The sequence below is a fragment of the Pocillopora damicornis genome, chromosome 7, assembly GCF_964200805.1.
Source record: "Pocillopora damicornis chromosome 7, jaPocDami1.2, whole genome shotgun sequence".
Lineage (NCBI taxonomy): Eukaryota > Metazoa > Cnidaria > Anthozoa > Scleractinia > Pocilloporidae > Pocillopora > Pocillopora damicornis.
The window spans coordinates 14,177,204-14,205,203 of NC_142676.1; the positions used below are offsets into that span (position 1 = coordinate 14,177,204).

At 37.0% G+C, this 28,000-nt stretch overlaps 2 protein-coding genes across 3 annotated transcripts; one reads left to right on the forward strand and one right to left on the reverse strand.

Moving 5' to 3' along the window:
* Positions 1-249: 249 nt before the first annotated feature.
* Positions 250-10,309, reverse strand: LOC113683786 (putative N-acetylated-alpha-linked acidic dipeptidase). The gene is given in 18 exon segments (XM_027201067.2): positions 250-1,087; positions 1,465-1,557; positions 1,659-1,740; positions 1,865-2,120; positions 2,682-2,772; positions 2,932-3,023; positions 3,176-3,243; positions 3,542-3,605; positions 3,883-3,965; positions 4,042-4,161; positions 4,243-4,328; positions 4,456-4,542; positions 4,967-5,057; positions 5,179-5,365; positions 5,591-5,713; positions 6,999-7,281; positions 7,894-8,044; positions 8,047-10,309. Coding segments are annotated over 18 exon segments (2,421 nt in total). The 5' UTR covers positions 8,324-10,309; the 3' UTR covers positions 250-900.
* A 7,682-nt stretch (positions 10,310-17,991) lies between these two features.
* LOC113670273 (aprataxin and PNK-like factor) lies at positions 17,992-27,989 on the forward strand. Of its 2 annotated transcripts, none has more exons than XM_027186388.2 (9): positions 17,992-18,212; positions 18,319-18,390; positions 19,425-19,701; positions 20,225-20,370; positions 20,610-20,796; positions 21,813-22,186; positions 24,186-24,250; positions 25,800-25,990; positions 26,275-27,989. In XM_027186388.2, exons 1-9 carry the CDS (start codon positions 18,120-18,122, stop codon positions 26,535-26,537), a joined length of 1,668 nt encoding a protein of 555 aa, XP_027042189.2. In that variant the 5' UTR covers positions 17,992-18,119; the 3' UTR covers positions 26,538-27,989. The 2 variants fall into 2 exon arrangements, with proteins under 2 accessions (XP_027042189.2, XP_027042198.2); XM_027186397.2 differs by having other exon boundaries at positions 18,006-18,212; positions 19,537-19,701.
* The last annotated feature ends 11 nt before the right edge of the window (positions 27,990-28,000 follow it).

A 28,000-nucleotide genomic window follows, 5' to 3' on the forward strand; every position in this document is an offset into this window, starting at 1 on the left:
TGCAGAAAACTATGATTGGAGTAGAGTGGATAGAGTCAATTGGGAAGGGTAGAACCCTTATGACATTGCGTAACCAATAGCAACCTAAGGAAAATTAAGGCGACTTAAGGTGACTTAAGGCGACTTAAGGTCTCAGAGTAGGCCTGTAAATGTTGATTCTAATGTTTTAGAATTAATAACAAACGCTTCACAGAAAATTTGGAATCCAAGCAATATGAGCAAATGAAAACAGATATACATACAGACTTGTTCTCGTCGTAGTTAGATTGTAATTTTCCCACTTCGAGGTGTTGGTATATGTTTCAAAGCCATTTGATATAAATAACGCTGCGCTGGCTGATTTAAGCGAGAAAGTGTAATCCATCAAAAGATGATTACTCATCTGCAATGACTAAAACGATCATTCTATGGCAAAAATAATGCATATTAATATAATTACAGAGCACATGTGTTACAAAATGGGAAACATCTCTTCTCTCTGAATAGAATAAGAATGATGATCTCTATCTTAATACCCTAATTGCGGCACTGTGCGTTCCAAACTTCATGATGTGAAACACTTTTCATACTTGAAAAATCTACGCTACCTATGGTACAATCTGCACATAAACTAATCATAACTAGATCTCCTCTATTAATTGGAGACTAGCACAGTTGTAGCCTTTTTCGCTTTACAGACTGAGAGAACCAAATATCCTAAAATGATTAATATTTTTTACATGTATGACTGGGTAACCCTTTAAACCATTAGTATAAAGACGAACAAAATGTTTATGAAAGCATAAAATTAAAAAACTTGAATTTTCTCAAACTAATTCTTAACTTTGCACAATTAATTACAGCTGGCAGTAAGATTTTTTTGAAATAAGCAGTACATCAAGAAAGTATTTTTTCCATCGGTTAAATAGATTTCAGAGTCATGACATTAGTGGCAGATTGGATATAAAATACTGCAACAGACAACTCCTTCTCCACTAGTTCCCAGTCTTTGCTGTTAAGCTGCTGCACGGAGTACAAGGCATCCACCAATCCAGGGAAGCTGCTGCCAGCGTAAGCGTTGTGGGCACTGGGAGCGAACACCACGTGACTAAAAAGATATGAGGTGGCATAAAAAAACTGAACAAAAAAACGAATTTCTTAAAGACATTTGTCACATGAAAGATTTAAGGTATTACGAGGTGTCTCTGGTAGTAGGGTATATTGTGTTTAACCTTAATAAAGAAGAATTTTGTTGGATATCTACCGAGCCGCCAAGTAGGAGGTTATTACGCACCATTTTTACTGTCACTGGGGTGAATCAAAAAGAATGTAACTCTTTGTGCCAAATTGCACATGAGAAGCGTGTTGTTTGGGTAGTTTATATAACTTTACTTAATAAACACTTCACGAACTTTTTCCGAAACTCAACCCCGTCATTTTAAATAGGAAATTGAAGATTAATTCCCCGTTGAATTATAATATTACCGCATGTAAGGCCTTCCCGGCAGTCCTTGAGGGTTGATAAAGGCTCTCTCGAGCTGCATCAGGCGATCATTGGCTATTCGAAGTTTCAAGGAACTATTGTTGGAAACATAAAGTTAAAACAAATAAATATCAGGTAGTATCGACAAACCGATTTCACACTAATGAAAACGTGCTCTACAATGTATTTTACTCACTCCTTTTGGTCAACAGAATTCAACCATTCTTCGAATTCGGAGGTTACGTCACTGAAGTTAGTAACAGTAGACATAAGATTATCTAAGAGAGAAAAAAAGGATTAAGTTACTTTCTGTTGGCTCGGGGGAAATCTGTCTTTCTGACATGTCACGATCTGAAATTTCAAAATTCGCAAAAAATGACCGAGTCCAAATAGGCCACTTACCAAGGACTATATTGTGCTGATTGAGAATTTTATCGTACTTAGTTTGGACGTCTTTGGCATAGTAAGTTAATCTGCTAGCATATTGTGAGCAGTTGAAGGGCAGCAATGGCTGATCAGTCAAAGTCAAAGCAATCTGAAGCCACAACTGAGTCAATGTCTTGTGATATTCAAAATCACGATCAACAAAGGTCTTCATCCAGTAAAATGTGTCATGTACACTGTGGTAAACTGGATAGTTAGAAACAGGCCACTTAACCTGTAAGACATAAGAAACGATTTAACAAATCGATAGTGGTTTAGCGTGGTCTTTACTCTCATCGACTACGATATCCAACATCATAGTGATCAAAATGTTGTAAACTAACGAGGCACAGCCGAGTGAGTCCGCAGCAAGTTAACCAAAAATAACCAAGCTAAATCGCTGTTGGTTTGTTTTTTTTTAACATAATGTCGACGTCAGAATTTCCGAGTCATCCATGTTTGAGAGCTGATAAAGGCATCGCGTGACAATTTGACGTGAGCAGCGTTGTTTGTATCCTTGTCGACAATTACTGCCAATTGGGTTAGAATCTATGTTTTAGTTTTGTGTAAGGATGTCATGACCAATGTATTAAACATAAATCTTTGTAACACAGGAGTTTGTTAAGACAACCATCGTAGCATAATCTTTAACGATCTTGTTTTCTAGAATTGAACCCGAAAGGGAATTGTTAATCAAGGTGTTTGGTGAATGAGAATTTTATGGCGCAGACAGCTTGGAAGCACAGATTATTTTACTATTTTCCATTGCAGGTTAAAGGTCATGTGATGATCTAACCTTGTCATAAGTGAACTCAAAGTAAATTGATGGCACCCCCAGCCGAAAGTACACGGTCTGGTGGTCACTTCCAGAACCAACCTTTGAAACACTGAAATTCAATAGAATTAAAATTCATAGAATGTATATATCCTTTATATTCATATCCTCACAAGGATATTGATTGACTGCGTGCAAATTAATGAGCCACACTTTAGGTGATGCTTCTCTATAAATCTTTCGAAAACATAACCGACTGAAAAATACTCACGTTGGCAGCTTTGGATTGTCTTTATTCGGGACTTTCTTCTTCCAGTCGTCAAATAACATTTCAGTGGATTCTCTTACACCAGGAGGTTTGATCTACAGAAATAATGATATTGTTTTGTATGTTTTATTGCCCATGAACTCGACTTAGACCAGAGAGTGTATTGATCATTACACCGGTAAATGAATGGCCCGAATGCCTTTAGCGTGAGGGCGTGCTAAAGTTATATTAAGTGTTCCCAACTTACCTTTTTAGTTGCCTCCATAAAAGCAAATTCTAAGAGGGGACTGGACTGAACCATTAAACTGTAATTCCCTAAATTTGAAAGAAATATATATTGATTCACAGCGAAGGTGACAAGACAACTTAGATGAACACTTTCATCTGGTGAACAATGTTCCAGCGAGGAATTAAAGAGATGAATTCCACTTGTTGAACAACTTAAAAAATATCACGCCCAGATCTTTGAAAATTGCGACGATTTTTTATATTTCCTTCGTCTTAATTATAAAATAGATTCCCCTTGTCCCTGTTTAAATAGATTACAGATAATACACTGACCTGCGCAAAATAAGGCACTTCTCTGATAAAGAAGTAAGGGTTACCCACCTACCTTTCACAGCAACGTCAACATTGAGATAAGCAACAGCTCGATTGGAAAGAAGATTGGCAAAATCCTTTAATAAAGAAGAAAAATGACGAATTATTACAATATGCGATTATCAAAGCGACCAAATTGTGCGAGTTTAAGTTCTATTTTGGTGATTTTTTCAGTGTATTTATTTCAAGCATGATCCATGCCTCTTACCACGGAGTAACGCGCATGAACCAGATTAAACCTCAACATTCCTATAATCAGTTTCAGATCAGTTTGGGATATTTACAAACAAGCAGATACCACCCATATTTCAAAAATTGTATGTTTGTTACGTTTCTTCGTACTGTTTAACTTACCTCAGCCCATTCAGTTGAACCAAGCATCCCATGCTCCTCTGCTCCCCAACTACAAAGCACTATGGTCCTTCGTGGTTTCCACCCTATGAAATATACGCACATAAGATACGACCAACCGAAACCTGCCAAATCCACCAAACCATAAGCTGATTACGTTACCTTTTTTTCGCATTTCTCCTAGTCGCATGGAAAGTTCCATCAAAGCCGCTGTACCGCTGGACGCATCTGCAGCACCAAAGATCCAGGAGTCTCTGTGGTTGCCAAGTAACACCAATCGATCTGTTTGAAAAACAAACCGTACAACGTAAAGAAATGGAATAATCATGGGTGACGAAGAAGTGTGATTTTCAATTAACTCACCTGGTTCTTCTTGTCCATTTATATTGCCGATAACGTTATACACGGCCGTTTTCTCCAGCTTCATTTTTATGTCTAAGTTGACTTTCCTGAAAGAGACGTTAAAGCGACGGGGAAAGAAGAACATGTAAGCGTAAGCTCGGGAATGAATGAATGAATTAGAAGCTAAAATAAGCTTAACGATCATCCCTGACTTTGCTAATAAGATTTCTTTACCTTTTGTCTTGAGTTGCCATAGTAATGTTGTACTTGATTTGTAATTCTCCCTGCCAGTCCTCAGGGGCTTCATTTCCAGTCAGTAGTCTAAAGATTTCATACAAAATGCTATATTCACAAAATTTCGGCTGATTATAGAAATAGTTTTAAGCTATAAAATTTACGAAATTTCTGTATAGTGTACGTTTTAGCACCCAAGTTAATACAAAAAAAGGAATGGCTCATAAAACTACTCAGTTAAGAATGCAAATTAACTTAACTGAAGTTAATGAAGCATAATAAGTAGTCGTCGACTACATGGGGTTGGGGATTCAGGATTTTTCTTCATCCCCAGCTATAGTGTTTGTTCTCTGCCTCGCTTATTAAAATCATTCTAAACAGTTTGATTATATATGTTCAATATTTCCAAGTGTGCCCGGGAGTGCTTGCCTGGTTTTCCTTGCAAAAAAAGTTTCGACAACATCATTTGCGTACATTTTAGGAAGGAATCATGTCAGAAGTCAACACCTACTTTAAAAAATGCGCAGCGTCCTCGTACGAGATGGGGTAAACTGGAATACTGGGGAGAGCAGCTTTGTTTTCTGAAATTCTGTAGATTCCGTCTTAAAAACAATATCGAAAAATCATTGATATTAGGACAGCTTAAAAACTATTCCATTAAACGCTAAATCGTTAGCTTAAAGCCGATTTGTAACACTCAGTCAAGCAATAAATGCAACCCACCTCTTGCAGGATATCCTGGGGTTAGAGGATCTCCCTGTTCGAAATTAAGTAGAGTTCCTCTTTGTATTCCCGAAGGAGGAAGCCACCAACTGTTTGGGAAAGTGTTGCCAGCTCCCTCAAGACTGACGTCAGATGGGTCTGTGTACAAGATCAGTCCAATGGCGCCTGCTTCTGCTGCGATTCTCGCCTGAAAATAGATTGATCCAAAATCCGCCTCACGACAAGTTGCGACACACATTCAGTTCATCTAGTTTTCTTTTTTTTTTTCTAGTATACTTTGGCTTAATTTATTTTATATAGCAGATCCCGGTTTATAATCTACTCGACAGCCTGTTTGAAAGAGGTCTTCAAGCGCCTTATTCAAATGGTTATATGTGAACATTACCTGCCCAATCTGTCCGATGATACTCACTTTGTCTCCTCTGTAAATTTTTCCGTACTTCGCAATCACAATCTGACCCTTAACGCTGATGTTCATTTCGCGGAGTTCCTGAAAATCCTCCACCATTGCATAGTTGACGTAAACCAAACGTGCCTGTCAAAAATTAATACAAAACAGGTTTCTGTTGTATCGTGAGGAAAACTGCCGAAAGTTCTGTTCTGTATAATATTTCCTAATGTGTCCCAACATGTAAATGAATCTTCCCCGAGTTTCATAGTTTATCACAATAAACTTAGTCTCAGTTTAAAGCTTCATTAATTTAGAACCACAATTACTTCTTAATATGTCTTAACATGTCTTGTCTCCTTCATTTTATACAGAGATACCTCTGAATGAATCGATGTAAATAGGCCTGGTCTCCATGTAATTGCCTTGACCAGGTTGTCTCAAAATTTGGAGGCCGGATCAAGGCCAATCGGAAGACAGCCGTTCAGACACGACAATCGTGAAAGAATTTTTCGAGACTAAACTTAGTACTTCTGGATAGTTTGACTTCGGGACGTAGATAAAAAATTATCATATGTTCAATTGTTGATGGCAATTTTCTGATTTGTTACGCTAACCTACATTTTTCAATGTGCAGGTTGTGTGTGAGTGTTTGTTGGTTGGTTGGTTCCGTGTTTTATTCTCAAACTAGAGAAAAACTCCCATGCTTTAAAGAGAAAATTAATATAAAGACGATATATGTGAGTTGATTTGATTTCAGGGTGGAACCACTCTTAACGATAGACGCAATCGAAATGTATCTTGGTGTAACCAATTTTTCCGGAATCCGTTGCATCTGCCGAATAACAGTAATTAGTGTCGACAACGGCGTTTCTCAAATGCTCGAGGCTATTGCTTGAAAGCCATTGCGTTGCTCAAGTCATCTTGATCGTGCAGTTTATGTCTCATGACTAAAGGGATAATCGTAACAACCCAAGCGATCATGGATAAATAAGAAGGTTTAGAAATTAATTTGTCAACTCAACTATTACAAGAGAGAACTGTATGAGTGTTCATGTGTAATGGGGTCACCATATCACCTTCGTTCATTTCATGCCACGTGTAAGGATATAAGACAAATCTCGAAATGTGCCAGCTTCAAAGGGGTAACTGTAAGGGTTATGCATCTAAAACTATTTAGCATTAGCATTTGTGTTTTGAAATCCGCTGGTTTTTCAATCTTGTGTGTCATTAACCACCTTTTTATCTTTTGGTGCATTCTTGTCGGGTTATTGTTTTTCTTCCCTGCTAAACTTCCTTGTCTAAAGCATTTCCTCAAATCAACTAGCTTAATTTTCAACGAACTCATAGAAAGACCACTCAGAAGATAGCTTCTCCTCACTTTGTTTATGCAAAGTACCCATCCTCAGCATTTTTATCATTCCTCACTTACCGTGACATTTCCACTACTGGAGTAAGCATTAAAAGGTGTAAGTACATCTGGAGAATCCTCAGAACGCTCGAGTACTTTCTCCTCTCTCTGAGCAGTAAAGACAGTTGAGCCGTTGGCGGATTTTATCGACGCTATGCCGGGTCTGTCCGGATAGGAAAGCAGTACATCGTACTTTTTCAGTTCGACTTTGTCCAGTCCATACTGTTCCCATTTCTCTTTGATGAATTTTGCTTGCTCATAGCTGACTTTGGACCCACTTGGATGAGGCGCTTTGGAAAAATATCTAAAGAATCGCGGAAAAATACAATGCAGTTATCGAGATGAAAAATATTAAGTTTGTCAACAGTAAGGTTGTCAACTTAAGTACCCACTTTCTCCCCCGTCCATCAAAGTAAGCATGCTACGTCAATCCTATTTTAAGCAAAATATACCACTATAATATTTATACAAAATGAAATCTCTGCCTGTAGATAGGAGAACTAAATATATGAACAACTGTCAAGGAGGGGATGTCTGTGATGATATTCACCAAGCATTAAAAGAAAGAAAAGAAAGGAATACGAATTAAATTTCTGAAGTTCGTAGGTACTGATCGGTGATTACAGCAAGTCATATAGAGTTCGTTTAGCTAAATGTTGCTAAAGATTGAGATATAAGTAGATACTTCGTTGAGCAATCTTCGTGTCTGACGATTCTCTGTACTGAACTAGTCAAAAGCTCTTATAATAATCACAAAAAAACATTTTAAAACACTCTGTACAAAGCAAGTACCTCCTCTGTCAATTTGTTAAATTGTTTTTAAAGAACCGCTTTTAGCGTGACTGCCTGCAAAACTTCGTGACAGAAACTTGTCGCCTTATTTTAATAATGCATGCTAATTTTAACATTGACTTACCTTAAAGACTCTTTTATGTTTCTACTCGATATTCTATTGATAAATGGCCCGTGGAGACTGTCTAAGTCTTCACGGGACGAGACTGTTGCTTTACACTCACGAATATTTTGTGTCGATATGAAATAACCGCACACAGTTCCTAGTCCACATAGAACAAAATGATGAGTGTTCTCATTACAAAACGCCTCGATCTCCATTTGATTGGAATAATTGTGTTTGTCTCCTCTTCGTCGGGATTAAGACGCGAGTATCTTCTCCCTCGAAATTGTCGTGAAAGTTCAAAATCTGTGTGAGAGTTGAGAAGCGGTTCCGAGTCATAATCGTCGTAGATATATTCATCTTCTACTGGAAAATCCCCTCTTAAAAATCCATCGTCGAAATTAAATTCACTTTGTGTACCACGTGGAGAGATAGAGTCTGACAAAGCCATCGACTACTTGGCAACACGTTGATTATTTCCGTTTTGTCGCTTGTTTTTTTTCCTTCCGGGAACCAATTTCAATTACAGATGATACCTTCTATCTAGATTTCATACAAGAAGACTTTGTAAGTGCATAATTATTATTCACTTCCAAAAAGAGTGCCGTATACAATAATTTGCCACCAGTAGCTTTGTCTGTTGTTATCATCGTAGCTAAGGGGTTGGTAATGAAAAAAACTTCTTTTTAAAAAAAGGTCCAGTCTCTCTCGTTTCAAAATTCGCAACCCTGCACGTTTTATTTCAAAGTCGTCAACATGAACCAAGAAATAAAGAGCTAACAGTTTTTTCGACGAGTTCAACATGTATGTAACTGCTTCCGTTGAAGCTAAATGTCACCGCTTCCGATAAAAGCTGCGAAATATTATCTGGTTAGATTGACGCCCTCTTGATTAGTTCCGTTAGACGGAAAATTATAGTTAGCGTTTCATTTCAGGATAAGACCCCGTGTGATCAAAATCGTTTTTTGAATAGAAGACAATTTAGACCGTAATCCTCGATCAAAATAATCAAGACCCACGAACGTTGGTGAGCAATAACTTGGTTTGTGATTATATTACCTAGCTCGTAGTTGTTACTCAAAGCCAAACTTATCGCTCGTTTTTTACCTTTTTTTTTGTTCCTTTAATTGCCACGTGTTCGTTTCCAAAATCGAGATCATTCTTAAGCTATGATCACAATACTTAGGTAATTTCTTCACGTAATGATTTCAGTTGACCGCTTCGATATATTAACGCCCCAAGGAATAGGAAAAGGAATGAAGAAAGAAAAGATCCTACATTGGTTTGGTGTTTATCGCATGCGCGTGTATCAACCCGGGAATCGAGTTTCCAAATCTAGCTTGAAAGGAAACATTTACACTGTAACGTTATGAGCTTTAACGCATAGTTGGTTTGAAAACGCCAGCTTGAATTAAAAGGGAGGAAGGTGAAAAAAAAAACAACAACAACAACAAAGACTATTTAGCACAAGAGATTTTCGGAGGGCTTAGGCCGAATGTTAATTCCGGAAGTGAAAAAATTGATGGTTAAGCCCTTCAACGAATTCTATGTTGTTCAGCCATGGAGCATTGACAGATTCTTTGTGGGGGAATCAGATTTGTTTTTCTCGTTATTCTACGCTTGTAACAAAAGAATTGCGTCTTTCATTACTGTTATCATTTTCAATGCTTGAAAATTTTAAAATAAATATGTTAAGTACGTCGTCCTTTCCCCATTTCTTCTTAAGTTTACCAATGTCCTAAAATAAGACTATTATTATTGGCGAAACTAGAGCAAAACAGTTGTAGGCCCAACATACTTGTAAAGAACTAAACACCCGTTTATTAGTATCTTTTGTTTTTGCCCTTTGGGATTTTTGAATGGTAGTTTGTCGTGCGTGCGGAACATATTTTAGCGTGTTAGTCGAGTAATTTACTGTAATATATTAGTATCTAAAGGATGTGTAAGCCTCTTCGGGTCAGTTTTTTCGCTTGCCATTTCCAAGCGGTCATTTTCGCCCTACGGCAGCTAGATTTCACGTTATAGTTCGTCGCCGCTCCAGTGCAGTTTTTTCCCAGCTCCTAACAAATGTAAGTGTTACTTTGGTCCAACTTTCCGTTGCATTTTAGTTCACTTTGTGACGTTCTTTTCTTTGTTTGTATTTTAGTTTTAGCCGCTTTGAACAACCGCAACTTCAACATCGTTTCTTAAATGAAGCGCGTTAATACAATGCTAGAGTGTTTGGAGTGTTTAGTCCACTGTTGGAAGTTCTAATTCTCCTGTTAGGCTAAATACCATTCAAATTATTCATATTAGAACTCAAATGTTCGAAATGAATTGTGGGGCAAGGACCGTTTCTCTGGTGGCCTACTGGATGATATGATATCAGTTCTTTACTCTATCAGTAACTGTACTTTTCTCAGTCACTACCACTAAAATTTTAACAAGAATGGATGCATTTCAAATGCATGTAATTCACGTAGGTGCATCTTAGTCCCACCACGCAGCCGCAGAAACAGAGAAAAATCATCAAGGCACAATGTATATTTGTTATTTGTATACCTCCAATGGGCGGCCGGAGTCACGAATCAAGAAGAGATTAATATTCGAACTGAAAACTGTGATAAATGATTGTTAAATTTGCTTTAGGAAAAATACGCCTTTACGATACATGCCAATTTAAAATATCGCTAAAAAGCTCTTAGAAACCTTGTTCGTGAAAAAATTCAGCAAAACTGATCTTTAATAGCTTGAACGCCAGAAAATTGATTTTGTAGTCTAACTAAACACTTTAATATCAGAATTCAACCAGGTTTTTCTCAGATCAATTGTCACCTTTAGGTCGTCTCCATCCAGGAACTGATAATCGTCGTTTAACTTTGGTAGCTTGGTGGATGTTTTTCGGAAGATTAAAGTGCAATTTTATGTAGATGACACATCAATGGACGGTTCTGATAATCTGAAGTTAATAAAGCCTTTAAAAGTGCAAAAGGAAATGGTTAAAGGCCAATCGTAATGAAACAATCTTGTTAGTCAAAATAAAACGACTGCTGCGCCAAGACAGAGCAGGTAATAATTGATATGCAAGAAGAATTGAAATAAGCTTCACCCTGGACAGCTGGAAGCCTACACTTCCCAAATTATTTCTCGTTTCAATTTATTTAAAATTATTCCTTAGCCTTAGTTTAGTTTCGTAACATCAATTTTTTTCATCACTAGTTCTTTTATTGTGAAGACGAAGATACGATTCACGATACGTCCTTGGCTAAAGCCACCATGCCTGAATGTGATGATCGTGGAAGTCAGATGGAAGGCTTGATCTAAATGATCAGAACTTACGAACTATAAAATGGCATGTCTCGTTTTTAAATAATGTTGTAAGGTCTCTACTAGAATTAAAAAGAATGCGAAAAGGTCCCGGCAACCATTATATCAAAAACTGTTTTCCTTGAGTTTCTCACTGCTTAAGTACACACTGCAACCTCACGCAGCCTGATTTCGAAGCAGGATATATTAAAGAGATATAGAAGTGTTTTGGTACAAGGGCTTGTAAAAACCAATGTTTGGTTAGTCCAATGCCTTGCCTGAACTGGGATTATATTTTTCTCGACATGATTCACTGACTTTGGCATGGCAAGCATGTGTACCTACGTTTTAATGATATAACCAAAACAAGATTTTATGCCGTGACTCCCAATAAAATATAAACGCGAGAGCGCCCTGATTTCCCTTGAAGCGGTTTAAGCCGAAAAAAAAACAATCATAGAAGAACATCATAGGCGTATTTTGTTAGGAAAACGCTTTAAATGGTGTCTCAAGTGGATTTCTATAAGTATGCACGACTAGTTGAAGCAAAATGTGTACAAGGGTCAAACAGATGTAGCATTTGCACCCTTCCTCACAAACATTTAGCTCGTATTAAAAATACTATTTTTTTTTCTGGGTGATTTTCCCTTACTTTACATAAATGATAAGTTCCTGCTATTTCTTTTTTATACAAAATATCGAGCAACTAATTTGATATACTCAATTTATGTATCCACACCGTTCAGATGCCCCCATCTCGATATACACTTAATAAGGCGGTGGTAGACTCACCCCAAATGTTCTTCTATCTTCTCTTTAGAGATTGCTTTTACAGCTTCCTCGTGCAATGAATCTGAATTTCCACCTTTCTGTTTCTCTTATTCTTTGTCTTTATCTCCGCATCCTGGTTTGATAGCTCGTGTTACCAAGTAGCCACCAATAAAAGCAGCTATAAATAATACTACAACTATTACTGTAGTTATAGCTATGCGTTTCTTGCCGCTTCGACGACTTTTTCGTTCGTCTTGCGGGCTAAGGGCTGCATCCTCGTCTCCTTTAACGGGGCTAAACTCTACCCTTTCAGCCATATCTTGCAGGGATACTCGTGCTTGCAAGCTTCAGTGTTTCGGGACGGTGCCCCATTAAGCGGACGCTAACTAAGCGAAGGCGATTTAGGAGGTGTTTACGAGTCTTGATCCATCAACTGGTCTCGTACCCAAGCCTTCCACGGCCAAGCGGTCGCCTGCAGTTAAATAGTGCTTCATCTTGCTATACTCGTACTCATTCCGACTATGCCCCCCTTTGTCTTGGTATCAAGGTTAATTGATTGTTCCGGGGCCATATCCGGCCAAACTTGCGCAAACGGTTGGTTAGAGCGGCTTACACTGTGGTTTCCAGCAATGAACTCTTGGTGAACTGCGGGGTGAGTTAACTGCAACATGTGCATGTCAGAGAGATAGACTGGAAACCATCTGGAATAGTTGACCCTGTCCATAGAGAAAAAAAGGGGAACCATTTCTGTTGTGGCGGAGAGCTGGAGTTTCCAGTTTCCGGTTCGTTCAGCTTTAACGAACTGCAGAAGCAGCAGCACCATATTAATGTATCCTTCCCAGAAACTAAAAACTTTGGACTTTTCTCTGCCTTCAGATTTGAACCGCTCAAACAGTGTCATGAGAGGATTGACACAACCTTGAAATGCTTTCCAGGCATCGTTAACGAAGCAATCCTGCCTCACTGTATTCCGACACTCCCTGCTTTGGTCAGCAACACTCTGTCTGACTCGGTCATCCATACCAACTGCTTGTCTTGACAGTCAGTCTAGGAAGGCTTTCCACAACAACCTGAAGAGCGCCTCCATGGTTAACTTGTGGGCACGAATACCTCTGTTATATGACTTGCCAAGCATCAAAACTGAGGTAGTACCAGCTGCATAAACCCCCTACTCAATCAGTAAGTCTTCCAAGCCTGACTGTGCATACTTCTTTCCAAGCAGAGAGAGAAAGTTAAGGGCAATGTGGAACCCTCCCATTCTGATCACAGTGTTTTTAAACTCCTCTGGGTATTTCATTTGTAGCTGCTTGGCTTTTGCGTAGAGGGCAAGATCAAAGGTAGTTACAGAATCGTGCTGTCTCATTGTGTCGCATATCTTTTGGGCCAGTTTCATCAAGGTGTAAAGAGTGCTAAAGTTGCTAGACTCTGCATGGATCATTGGGTGATAGCCGATGTTGGTCTTCACAGGAATGGTGGGGTGTGTGATGGCATTGAACCCACTCCAACCAGGTATAGTCTGTTCCTCTGGAGACTGTTGATTAAATGCCATGAGAGGATCAGAAAGACGAAGTAACATCCAGCAAAGGTCATCCATGCGGACAGATAGAAACTGTTGGTCGCACTGAAACCAGGTAATAACATCGTTCCCAACAAAATTAGTTAAAGCAGGACGTCTGCCTCCGAAACTAACTTCCTGCATGGCAGCTACATTTTGAGCAGAATCCAGTGATCGCTTCTTCTTAGAGTGGTCAGCAAGCACAATCCATTCTGGCAGAGGACCGTACTGTTTTGGCTGATATATAGCAAGTGTTGTTGCATGCGTTGTGTTCTTGCCGTCGATGGTTTCTTCATTAATATCGTTGTTATCAGCCGCCCACTGAATGAATGCACCAGGTCTTATGTTACTAGGGATGACAACACCACTGGCACGTGCTCTCGCTAAGCTTTCATTTGCCAAGCTGGTCTCCACTTGTTCGATCTCTTCATAGGAAGAACAGTAACCCATTCTGTTTAAAAGTGTTATCAGTTGTTTGGAACCAGTTAAGTGCTTGACGGTCATAACGAGACCTACGTGCTTGGGCAGCTTTACTCTGGCATGTGATGCACAATGAATAAGATCCTGCCCAGCCATTACAATCTTCCGCTCATCGGTTGTACTCCTTGCACTAGGAGGTGAGTCGTCGCTGTACTGTTCTCCAGTAACAATCCACCTGATAAGCCAATAAAGGCTCTTGGGAAGAAGAGATTTTGCAGTAGTGTAAATCTCGGATGTCAAGTGGGTTGATGTTAATGCCCTCACATCTCAGCATCTTCCGCCTGATAATAGAAGCTATAGTGTAGATGTCTAGGAAACTGAAAGTTTCTGACTCTGGCTTATCCATGCTGATAGAGTTTGTTTCGTCACGTAATGGACAAGTGCTCGCTGCATTTATGATATCAATTAAGGAGATGGAGCTGCTGAAAACAATTTCCGGTCTGGATTGTTGAGGTGACTGATGGAAAACAAGACGTTCCTTAAAATGAGCCATTAATCGTGCTTTCAGCTTCTGCTTTGTGTAGCTACCTGCATCAATTCCTATCTTTTCCAGCTCCTTCTTGAACATTGCCAGCAAAACATTCATGTCGTAGGCTTTTCCTTCCTCAATTTCGAGGGTTATGACCTTCAGTAACTGATTGAAGGCTTGATCAAAAGTGCTTTCCTCTCTTGTGGATGTAGCGACGTTCTGTTTCCGCTTGATATTAACCTTGCTGATATAACAGGCATGACACGCTTTGTGGTATTTTCCCTCCGCTGCAATAAGATCATAGCTAACCGACCGAAGTATGGCTAACAGTTTATGGTCTCCTCTTGCCTCTGCAGATTCCTTTATACTGTTGCATGCTTCAAAGGTGGCGATGTTTATTAGCTGTCGGTCCTTTTTTCTTGTTGCATTTTTGCAGAAAAGACACTTTGACCAATCAAACACCATGCGTCGCTCTTAAGATTCTGCTTGAACATCGCTTGAGGATTGTACTCCATAATACCGTAAATTCTGTTTGCTGATATATGTTTCGTAACACGATGAATGCCACAAAATATCTTTCCCGGCTACATTACGGAGATCGTCAGCTGACAAACGATGCGAGATTTCATCTTGCCGAACTTCAAGAGCAGATATGACTTTCTGTATTGAAGACAGTTTTCCAGAGCGAAGGACGTCCCTGCTAAAAATGCACTCATCGAAAGAAGTTTTCTTTTCTCTCTTTGCTGGCATGGGAAAAAGCTGCCAACCATCCTTTTCCTCCGTGTCGTCTACAGCATTTGTGAGACTTATTATCTGCGCAGATAATTTATTTCCAGACGTTTTCACTTTTAAATCGGCTTTTACAAAAAATACATCAGAATTACGTATCTGACAGAGTTTTAAAATAAAAAAGAGCTCTGTCTAAAAATCCTGCTGATAACCTCAACACATTGCTAAAACATGTTTTTTAAAGGAAGGAATATGATCAAGCAGGAAAGGAAGTACAAATGATAATATTACTAGCAAGTGCAATAGCGATGTTCTAGAGTCTCAGCGCATGAATTTTGAGAAAAACGAGAGCAAAAAAGTCGCCGTAATACAGTTAAGATATCAAACCTTATCTATCTGATACAAATCTGATTCTGAGGATCCAAAATGGCGGTCTGAAAATAAGGCCTGGATACTAATTTGCCATGGCTTGAACCATTCCTTATCTTTCAGAGAAGACAAGGCATTCATTGTTCCTAAAGCAACCATAACCGCTGAAGCTCAATACTTTAAACCACACCAGACAGAGCTCAAGGATATTTAAGGCGGTATATAGCCTTTATAGAACGTTTTGTTGAAAAAAATATTAAATATTTCATAGAACTTTGAAATAACACTGCAGTTAACTGATATTCATAAAATCTGAATATATATATATATAAGAAAAATGTTCATTAAAATTATATTCTTGTGATATTACTTTTTTTACATCTTTTTCATACCACTTTTTCAAAGATTTGACCCGTTTTGATCGTGCTTTTATTCCAGCCTCGTTTCCATGTAAACAGTGACGGAAGAGAGACCAGCACTAACATTGTCGATTTTCTGGAGTTCTACGCTTCCAAATGTTTTTTTTTGATGTAATTCGAAAGTACACGACTTCTTTGTATCGTTATATGATGAAAAGCCTGAATAAGTCCTTTACCCTAGTCTCAGCAGGATTTGAAATATGTCAGGATCGACCAAAGAGGCTGCTTTTTGAGGAAAAAATAGTCATGTGACAATCACGTGACATACTGTCGTACCATGTGAACACTCATATTGTAGGCAGGTGCATGCTCATCACTTTTCCAAAAAGGTTTGGAGCACTTTAGCGGAAGAAGATGAAATTTGAGGTCAATTTCTGTTTGAGCCTCGTCTCTATGCTGAGTGCCATGTCATGATATAAAGCCCCATTTTTCTCGTCAGGGGTATCACAATTCGGGACTACATAGTATCTTAGCTTAAAGAGCAGGTATTGGTCTATCAGAATCAGCTGTCAAACCTTTTCTGTCAGGTGGGTTGAACGAAACCATTTTTTGCTGGGTCTGGCCCCTTGACTAGGTTTGCATGGGCGATATACTTCACCTCAGCAGATGTTCAGTACCTCATTATACTCTTCTGACATTTAAACCGATCTAAGAATCACTCGGTAATGTTCTATTTTTCGAATGATCGTCATTTTTTGTCATGCAACTTAAAGCAATTAAATAACTGTCGAGAATTATGGTACGATTCATAAATTAACGAAGGATGAATGAAGCACGGGACCCTAATCGAGGTTAAAAAAAAGGCTCGTGATCAATATAAAAACAATGATCATCATTACACGAGGGCAGAAAAACGTTACCAAGTATATTCAGAATCGTTTGGCACAAACAACAGGGTGTTAATAAGCTGGCCGTATAGTAGCGTTTGAAAACAGGTAGGAAGAAAAAGCAGCAGACCCTTCAGAGTTCTCAATCTTGTTTTTATTGACTTTTGGAATTAATTGTCGACCTATTTTCAGCGCCGGTGCTTCAGTCCCTTTTTCTTGTTTTATTTCATTCTCTATGTGTCATATGTTATTCATAAAACATTGTAACACTTCCATTTCTCACGCACATAAATGTTACCATTAAAAGTGCTCAGCAGAAATTCAAATTTGTATAGGTAATCACATGATTTCGAGTGCAATTTAGAATAAATAAGCACGAGTTTATTTTTTTAAAGACTAAAAAAATTATACGAGCCCGTAGGGCGAGTGCAATTTGTGATATTTGAAAAAATTAACAATTGCTTATTTATTCCAAATTGCACGAGAGAAATCATGTGATTACGTGTTAATAATAAACATGAAAAAATACGAGATAGCCTATCATAATTAAGCATAAGCCAAGAGCGTGTATCAAGTGCAAAAGTAATTTATTCAAACCGTGCGTTCAGTCAAAACAATAATATGCAATGATATCTTCACATCTTTAAGACGCAAAAAAGTTCAAAGTCCGGCTAAACAGTTCAAGGAGTTGTTCAGTCCGTGTCCGAATCACTTTCGATGAAATGGAATCGTCGTTTCCTAAGTTTAACCATGTTTGTTTTTAATTTCAGCATTGGATCACTCGAACAAAGTGTTAAGCTGGGTCGGTTCGTAATTTTCGATTTCCTTGGCAATTCCCATCTCTAAACACCACTTTTTCCAAACCGACAACCAAAAAGAAGTGATTTTTACAGTGTTTTTGTTATTTGAGCTGTTTTTCAGCCGCGGTGGCGAAAGAAAACCTACCTAAAACGCCAGCCATCGTTTCACTCGCAAATTTACAAATTTTGTCGCGGCATCCAAGGCTCGCCCCAAGGATTTGATTGGCTGTCAATGAGTTTCTTTGATTGTTGACCAATCAAAATGTCTGATTTGTTACTTTCTTTGCACTGAATTAACCCTCTTCTGCACTGAATTAACTCTCTTCTGCACTGAATAACCTGAAAACTGCATTGATCTTAACCAATCAGAACTGAACGACAGATCTAAACCCCAATCTAACGAAGATCGCGGGCTCACTTATACAATAATAATAATAACAATAACATGAAACGCTTTCAGACATAATTTAAAATTGCACTTAGCTTTAAGTCAACTTTTTAGTGGAGCAATTGTTAATCTAGTACTATGAGATTACAATAGAAATGTCTTCCTTTTACTTAAGACCTCTAAATGGCGAAAAGGACATTGTGGTTCCCTTTGGCAAAACCACGATCGGAAGAGGTCCTTTACTTGGGGTAGGATTTGCAAAAGCATAGCAACATTTTGAGTTGGTTCTTTAGAAATTCGCTTCGTGTTCTCTTCAAGCTATACTTACCATATCTATTTATTCTTTTCCAACAGGTGACAGACAAACGAGTGTCTAGATCGCATGCGGTACTGGAGGTGAAAGATGAAAATCTTACTATTCTGCCCGTAAGTGATTAAGCTAAGTGATGACTGTTGCCTAATCATTTAGTGGAGACACTCACTCTTTAATTGCTTTCTGAAATCTATCTTTATTCATGGATCAAGTATCTAACAAGCTGGTTCAATTATGTTACTTGATCACAGTACTTTTACATCATTCAGTAGTCCTAGAGTAATATATCACTAACATTGGAAAAAATACTTTTACTATGTTCTCAGTATAATACAGATGACAAGACAATGCACATGCCAGCGATTTTACCCCATACCCACCCCTATCGCACATTATTTCACCCTTCACCTTTCTGTTAGCCATCATAGTTTTTTCCTCACACACTGTAAGAATTTTTTAAAGTAATTATTTTTTATTCGCTAAGTATGATGATAGGGGATTAGAGCAGATGTGACTCCATGTTAAATTTTTTCCCTTCATCTTAACTTTATCTTACTCTGTTACCTGGCTGAATACCCAAATGGGAAAAGCAACAAATCTAAAGTACTGAATTGCTTCCCACATGCATATACATGTACACCATGTCTCCTTCTGGTGTGCAGAACCAATCACCTGGACTCTTTTACAGTTCTGTAAATCTCATGGATATATCATTGTTTTTCCATTAAAGTAAGGAAGTTATGTAGATTTTATCCTGGCCTATTCATAAAATTTTTTGGTTTCTGGTTAAGGATGGTTGTATGGTTATTTTTTTCCAATCTTTGGGGTTATTTGTTAGGTGTACTCGAGAGGCTTCAGTTCATGAGAAGAGACTGGGAAAAGATTCAGGGGTTTGGGGGAGGAGGTGATCCTAAACCAAACAGCTCCAGATTTTAGATTCCCAAAGTTTGGCACCTCTGTAAATGGGCATTAATGAGTTATTATTTGAGATTCTCAGTTTGCTGCCAAATGTCATACCAGTAAACAATATTCAGACAGCAATCTTCTTAGACCAACTCCAGGCAAGGTGTGAATGGCAGTTGTAAAGGTTGACTGGTTATTTATTGGTGATGATTCATTATGACTGAAGTTATTCCTTACCTTTTAGCTTCACATCAATCCAACCTTCTTGAAATCTTCTGATGGAAAGAAGTTTGTAAGTTTGAAGAAAGGCAAAACCAGAGTCCTGATTGATGGTGATGTTATTGCATTGCTTCCAGACAGCTTGTGCTTTATGGTTGTTTGTCAGGGAGACTCACTTGAGAATGGTGTAACAGAAGAACAAGTGGGAATCTCCAAGAATAAGATGTTAGATAAGCTTCTTACTAAGTCAAACAAGGCTCATGATAAGGAAAAACCTACAAAATCATCAGACACACCCACAGGTGCTGTATTGCTAGTGAGTAATGCATTGGGTATTTTGTATTTCAAGAACTTGAAGGGAGTTGAGAAGTGGGGGATCAGTTTATAGTTGATTAAAATTTTAGGTATTTGACGTGGGAAAAAATAAGTGATTAAAGTGGTTTGAAGAATTAAAAACAAGAAAAAGTGAAGAAAAATGTTTTTTTCCTTATTATGTGTGAAACAATGAGATATCAGACAACAGGCCTTTGGATTATATATTCTAACCCTCTACCACAGAGCTTCAGAGACTCTGGTGAGCTAGGCCAATTTCACTAGGTTTGGTTTTTGTGACCCACCAAAAAATGATATCACAACAGATGAAAGAGGGTCCTCAATAAATTTTTCAGGATCCTGGACTTCTTTTGAATGAACTATAACATTAAATGACATTTTTATTTTTAAAACAATTATATTCTTATAGAAATCATGTCTATAAACTTTTATAATTGTAGCTTTAAGACTGAGGTATAACATTACTTTTAATTATTCTGATATTGTTTGCAGATATGTTGCTGGATGAATTCATGAATACTAAGCCTTCCTTAGGAACATTTTCTGCTGATGCATTTACTAAACATGCCAATGTGAACTTCACAAACAGTAAACCATCCACTCAAGACACAATTACAGCTAATTCCTCCTTCTCTGTGGTAGGTATCAGTAGATTATCATTAAATTAAATCGATGAATCTTTAAAGCAATCAGCCCCTATGAAAGCGCAAAGTGTAATTTTGTTACTTTGATTGAGTTATCTGTTGTGGTGAATCAAATATTTCAAAATGTGTATTAAGTCTTGTTATCTAATTATAATCTGCAATAATATATGTTAAACTAGATTCAACACACATGTACATAACTTTTCTAAGAGGCCTAGAACTCTGTTCTTTAGATAGAAAAAGATATGATACCACCATACAGACCATTGGTAGAGCCTGCACCTTTGCTGCAAAAGACACGCAAACTACCCTCATGGTTAATAGAGTCAACAAGTCAAGTAAAATCTCCTGCTAAGAATTCAGTTAACAGGAGAGGGAGAACTTTGGTTAGCCAAAATGTAGAGAAGAAAACAGCCGCAGGTAATAGTTGTAGAGTGAATTTACCCCCTAGAAGTCTATTATTCAGGCTGGTGCTGTCTTCTTTAAGTTGTTGGATTCAAATTATTGCATGTAACATTTCAGTGAATAATTTCTTATGTTTAACAAAATAAGTTGCTTAATCATAAAAATTACAATTTCCTTGATTGTGATTAGTTTAAAAAACTCCTATTTTCCATGTAGTAATTCACTTGCCAAGTTGTTATCAGACAGTTTGTTATCAGGCAGTTTGTTATCGAACAGTTTGTTATCAGAGCGGTTCAATATGCCAAACGCATTCAAAGTTTTAGTTTAAATCTACCAATTACATTAATTTTAAATTTTTAGTTCAAATTAGCTGATTACAACCTTGGTTTCAATCACCATAGAAGCAGTGTACAGATTCATAAATTGGGGCTTCTTACAAAATGGAGGAATTTTTTCCCTTGAACAATGACAATAGTTTAAAAGATATTTTGATTTTTGTCAATTTCAGAGAGGCATTTTTCAGTCTTTAATGCAATTTCCCTTTCTTTCTTAGATTGGCTATTCTTCTTTTCCTAGAAATGCTAATTTTTATGATTAATTGGTACAAAGACTTTGTGTTGTCCAATTTGGTCTGTAATCATACTTGTGACAAATAAATCACACTCCTGCTGTGTAGAGGTCTGATTTTGTTATCACTTGTATGGTTACAGACCAAATTGGACTCCACTGAGTCCTTTTACAATTACTTCTTGCCTATTGTTACCTTACTGTATGGTGGCTTGTAATGTTACTACATACCTACATGAACTATAGTTAAAAAAAAACAGCACCTGACATTATGATTTTGCAATAGGCAAAATTGTTCAATCTGTAATATTGTATGCCAAAAAAAAATAGATAAGCAAATAATTAATAGAGTAAGAAATTAAAAACCATGTCCAGTGACCTCCTTATTATTTACTTATTGTGGTCTATTCATACTGTCATCACTTGATTTCCCAAATTTCACTGTTCACTCTCTTACTTTGAAGATAACAAAGAAAGAAACAAAATCACTTGGAGGGAAAAATTGTCAGCAAAGGAGGAACAGAAGGTTTCAGGCATAGATGAGGATTTTACCATGGGGGATGATGATGAATCTGAGCATTTGAAGGATAGAGGAAAGACCAAATTTGCAAAGAAAAGATCATCTACAAGCACTGAAGACAATGAGGAAGATGTCAAACCCACAGAAAGCAAGAAAACAAGAACAAGCAGAATACTAGGGAATGAAAATGATGTTGACAACGAGCCTTCAGGACCAAAAAGCAAGAAGGATATTCGTAAAACATTTTCAGGAGATACTGATACTGGTGGAAGTGATGATGAGATGTCTGCATCCAAAGTAGAAAGAACCCAAATCAAGGTAAAAATTGGTACTTCCTCTTTAATCAGCAGCCCTTTTGAATAAGTCGCCAACCTGTTTGACAAAGTTTAAAACAAGTGCCCTTCCCTCCCTGAATAGGCACCCTCTTTCCTTCCCTTCCCCAGTTTTATGGGCCAACACTGAAATATGAATGGGTGTTTATTATTGTTTATGTTAAGTGATCTCATCCAGCCTTTTTATGATCAGAGGTGGTAATTCATTTTTGCAGCATCATTACAATACAAGAAACTGTCCTCTACTTTAAGGGGGACATTGGGGTGTGCTGTATTGTGGTATCACAAAATTTCTCATGGTATTTGGGTAAAATTAATCTTGAATTGTGGTATTCTGGAAACTCGTGTGATACAGTTTTTTAACATTTTGGATAGTATTAAAAATTATCCTTCAAGTCCTCCACAGTTTTCCAAGCCTTTTCCAGTTTGTTTTGGAAACAGGCTGAAACAGTAGCTGAAGATTTAAGGTTCTCTAATCCTTCATGGGAGTTATTATATGAAGCATGATCACAACTGATTTTGAACAGTCCTGTTTGATCAATGACTTTAGTGGCCAAGTACAAGTCACAGCTTTGTGGTCCTGTACTGAAGTGACATTTTTTTGTTATTAAAAAAAAAAAACTATGTTAGTTTGTAGAGTGGTATGTTGTTCAAACCAATGAGATCACTGCATTTGGGTATGTATCTTGTACCACTATAAGGGTATGTATCTGGCACCAATCAGATTGCCGCATTAAGGTATATATCTCTCACCAATCAATATCACAGCTTTCTTTTGGAATCAGGGGGCTGTGCACAAAGAATGATGTAAACCATAAATTTTGGGCTAATTTTGATAAGTGTAATGGTTTGTGGCCTTCATGGGAGCCTCGTTGCTTAGGGTCAAGATTTATCAGGATATGAAAGGTTCACATTTAACCTTTTTGTATCATTATTAAGTTAAAAGGTGTTTTTTCCACTCCTTTACTCACAACTCGCATACCAAACAACTTACATTCCATCACGTATCATGAAAACAACATCTAAAGTCCAATCAGAACATACCAAATCATATCACTACATGAACATTTGACAATTTTTCAGGTGCTTGAATTGTTTACTACAAATCAAATTCCATTTTGTCAAGTAATAGTAAATTTTATTTGCAGTTCTCCCACATTTTGACTATTTCGATGAATATAATTGGCTTTTAGCTACCTTGGACTTAATTCAATCGCATGTTAATTTCTTGTGAACAACCTGCATTTTATCATTTATTTCACACATAGAGGGCAAAGTCCAGGTAGGCAATAAGCAATCAAGAAGCGCTCTTTAAAATATTATCCTTTTCTTTTGATCAATGTATCTTCTTTTATTCAAGATCGCAGTATATCTTTGGATAGGGTCTATTGGAGATACAACAGAGTTTCAGTTTGCTTTTCATAGTAAAATTATGCTGAATTATATTTTTGAGGCAACTAATTGTAGATGAATAATTTTGATTTTCTCTCTATTTAAGGTATTTTTCCAACTGTATCACACTATTACTAGTCCATGTATTTGTTTAAGTATAGTACTTGGGAGGTTGGGAGAACACTCGATAAGCTGGAAACCACTCAGCTTCGCATTGTGGTTTTCCACGCTTATCTCATGTTCTCCCAACCTCCCGTGTGTTTACATCAGGCTATGTAAACATGAAAACCATTTTACATTTCTTCAATAGTGACTACATACATCATACATGTATTGTTAGACAAACTATTAAACATTTTTTGCTCTGTAGACGGCATGAAAAATTATGCTACCAGTTGAGCCTCTCCAAAATGGCTATGGGGCAGGGAAAAGGTGCTGTTGTATGAGACCTGTATTTTTTTGAAGAGGAAACAATATTTTTTTAAAAAAATTATTTATTATAGTAGAATCCTAATTAACTGATGCAAAGGTTTTTAAATTAAGCCGTTACCAACAGTTCTACGGTTGTAATGTTTTTCCCTCTTCTTTTGCAGGAAAATGAAGAAGAATCAGACAAAATGAAACTTCCACCCTGTCCTTATGGAAAGAAATGCTACAGGTATATCTACCAAGCTACTGAAACCAATTGAAGCTGCTATCTTAATTTAGGGATTGAAAATTATTAGTTTTACAATGTATTTGACTTTCTTGATTATTAATGGTCTCATTTTTACAATACCAGATTTCCAGCTGAGCACTCCTTAAGGTGCTTTGTTTATACACTTATTGTACAGTGAATTATTTTTATAATAAGTGAATAAGAATTTGATGGTGTTTTCATGATTAAAGTAATAGTTGTGCATGAGTAAATCAATTTTAACAATAGAAACAGTGTTGCTATATAGCTTACACATTGCATTTCTTCAGTTGTACAGATATAAATTTACCTTGAATTATTTCCTTAAATCTTGTGAAGAAGGAAACCCTCTGTGATCACAAATTTGATAATTATTCATCTTGTTTAGCAGAGATAAAAATAGAATGCTTGCTCCATTTTTTACTTTTCTGCCCTATTATTTTATACACTAAGTGTTAGTCTGCTGACTATAGGTTAAGATTGCTGATTTTAATTGGCAGCCTAACTTTTTGAAAATAGCATTAAAGTTTATAGACTTTCTTTTCATTAGGTGATTTGGAAAAGCAACTGTTTCAATAAGATTTTCAGTTGACACTTGTAAACCCACATGAAAAATCCTGTGTGAAAAAAAAATTGTGAATGTCATTATGCTAACTGTGAAGTTTTCCTTTAGTTCAGATAATCATGATAGTGATAGGCAGCACTATTTTGACCCATATTGAATTACAGTGTAGTTAATACTTTGATAAATCAATTCTTTTTCCTTTTCATTTGTTCCTGGCTTTGATGATGTTAAGGAACTTGGTGATCTCCATTTCTTTATCACTGAATTGTTATCAGTATAGATTGTTAAATTCATCTTTCTGCCACGCTTGGAAAAATGTGAATACTGTTCAGAGCCACCTCAATAATTAAAATATGTATGGTGGCTGAAAATTTGCAGAAAGATATAAATATATCTTGAAGTGCTCATTGCACTTCAGTTACAAAAAACAGGGTAATCAACTCGTTCAGGAGTTTCAGGCACATGAAGTTAAAAAATATGGGTGCATGACTATTAGAGACTGTTTTGCTGCAATGGGAAACTTAGATGATCACATTTTGTTGAGAAATAATTAGGTATTATTGAGCATGTTTTTACCACCTGTCTCAAGAAGAATTACAAACTGAAAAAAAAAAGCTACCTTTCAACAAATAATTTTTCAAAAAAAGAAAAGAAAACCATTTTGAGCTCCCTTCTGTTACTGACCCTGCCTGTCCAGACTGCACCTGTAACCATTATGGAATGTGAAAGAACCCACATAACTCCTCAAATAGAGGCAGGGATGTACTTGTAGACCTTCGAGTGCTGGTGTGGCCAGCTTTACTTCATGTATCCATACTTTAGTGATGGACAGGTGTAATCATGAACAGATACAATGAAATTTTGTAATTGTTAGGAAACTCATTTGATGCATGGTAGGAAAATGTTTGGTATGAGTTCACTACATCTAAAACAATACACAGTAATGATATTGTTTCCCCAAAACAGGAAAAATCCTTTGCATTTCAAAGAGTATTTGCACCCTGACAAGGATAGTAGTGATGATGATGATGATGATGATGATGATAAAGTGGCTGGAGATGATAGTGATGATTACAGACCTGTTTGTCCTTATGGCTCCAGTTGTTACAGGCAGAACCCTCAACACAGAAAAGATTTCGAACACACTGATGCCGTAGGTAGGCTGGGAAGTGTCATGATATGCCATGCTGCATTGATTAGGTTTGGTATGTCCTCAGCAGCTACATGTAGGTGTAATAATCCAAATAGAAACTGCCCGAAATTAGTTTGATTCAATTATGATGCCAACCAATTCTAGCTGAAATGATAAAGATTAGCTGAGAAATTTGGTCTGGGATTAGTTTTAATCTTGCTAAAGGAAAATAAGTTTGATTGAGTTTGGATTGCATAGATTAATACTGTAACAGTTTTCCACTGAAATTTTTCTCATTTATCTAAAAAGGTCCCAAACATAAAACAACAAAGAAAAGGAAAAACCTTGATGGCACAAGTGATGATGATGGCCACGATACATATGATTACAATGACAGCTTCTTAGCTGATGATGCCAGTGATGTTGAGGAGGATGGTAGTAGCTACTCAGGGTCTGATGACCCTGATTGGCAGCCAGTACAAGGTGATGATAATGGCAAGGAGGATGTCAACCAGTTGTTACATGAGGCTAAAGGGTTTCTGTGCAATAAGAAAATGACAAAACCAGTTTGAGAAACTTTTACAGTGTCCAATTGTTAGGTAACCAAAAATGTAAGTTTTTATTAATACACAATTGTAGCAAGTAGAAACCTTTTTTGTAATTTGAGTTCATTCTTTAAACATGTGTATGTGGAGTTCAGAAAAATTAGGAAGAGAGGTGCTTTTTGCGTTCTTTCCTGTATTTACTGGTGGTTAACCTGTACATACAAAGTAATGTACATGAACTAGAACTAAACAAGTAGTGTGAGACACTTCATAGATGAATTTTTGAATGAGTAGCTTCAGTGTTGTCATTGCACAAGAAGATAAACACACAATAATATAAGTTATAAGGCTAATATAGGCCTACATGAAGGGTTGCAAATGTTACTTTTCACCTATTTTGTCACAAGTTCTCAACCCCATAATAGAGGAAAGTGTAAACTCTAGTAATCAAGTTTTATCTTTGAAACTATACAAGACAACAGTGGTCATGCATTTGATATCCGTAACTTTGTTCATTGTAAAGTAATACCATAGTAATGATGGTAACAGAGATGTAAAAAGCTGATTTCTCATAACTGATGCTTTTTCAAATCACTATTTCACAAATTCAGCTTCAAAGAATGATAGAATTGGTAACTTGCGCACAGTGTAGCAGCTTGAAATGTTGTATGGCCTTTATTAATAACTTTTGTAAAATTAATACTTTTGGGAAATGTTAACAATGAAGTGTTATGATTTGAAAATGTCCATTTAATTACGTCTTCCATAATAATGATTAAATAATACATATTTGGTTTTATTTTTGGTTCAAAGATGTTCATATTTATCAATTATTCCATGAGCTCACATTGGATATGACATGGTAAATAGTCAATAAGGTTTGTAGTGCTGAGTTGGCTATAACTACACTCATATCCAACAAGCATGAATAGAATAAATTGTTTTATTTAGTTTTGTTAAATCCTGAAGTTTGGATATTTAGAGCTTTTTTTCAACCCTGCAACAGTTGATGCAATGCATTTCCATATAAAGTTTATTGGAATTTGAGCTGATAACCGTTGTTGTGCAAAATCAATTGGAACACTGGAAATGCAATATTTTGGAGCTGAAAATTTAATAATTTCGATTACCCTGACTCTTAATTATCTGGATAATTTATCCCATTGCCCACAAGTCCTGTTAATCTAGATTTGACCATACTCTGATGCTAATATAGGCACAACGTAATGTTGCAGCACAAGAAAGAAAACAGCATGCTGTTCTAAATTCTGGAAGATACCTATATCCAAGCAACACAGGTATCAAGTGATGACTAGGAACAAAAATAGTGTTGTGTACATTAACCTTTTGGTAGATGTGCAGCATTACACTCTTCACCATGTAAACATTGTGTGAAAGTCATTGCACTAAATAAACATACATATGCATTGAAATGTCATGAAAGAATTGTTTCAATAAAGTAAGACACTTGATGATTCACAACAGACTGA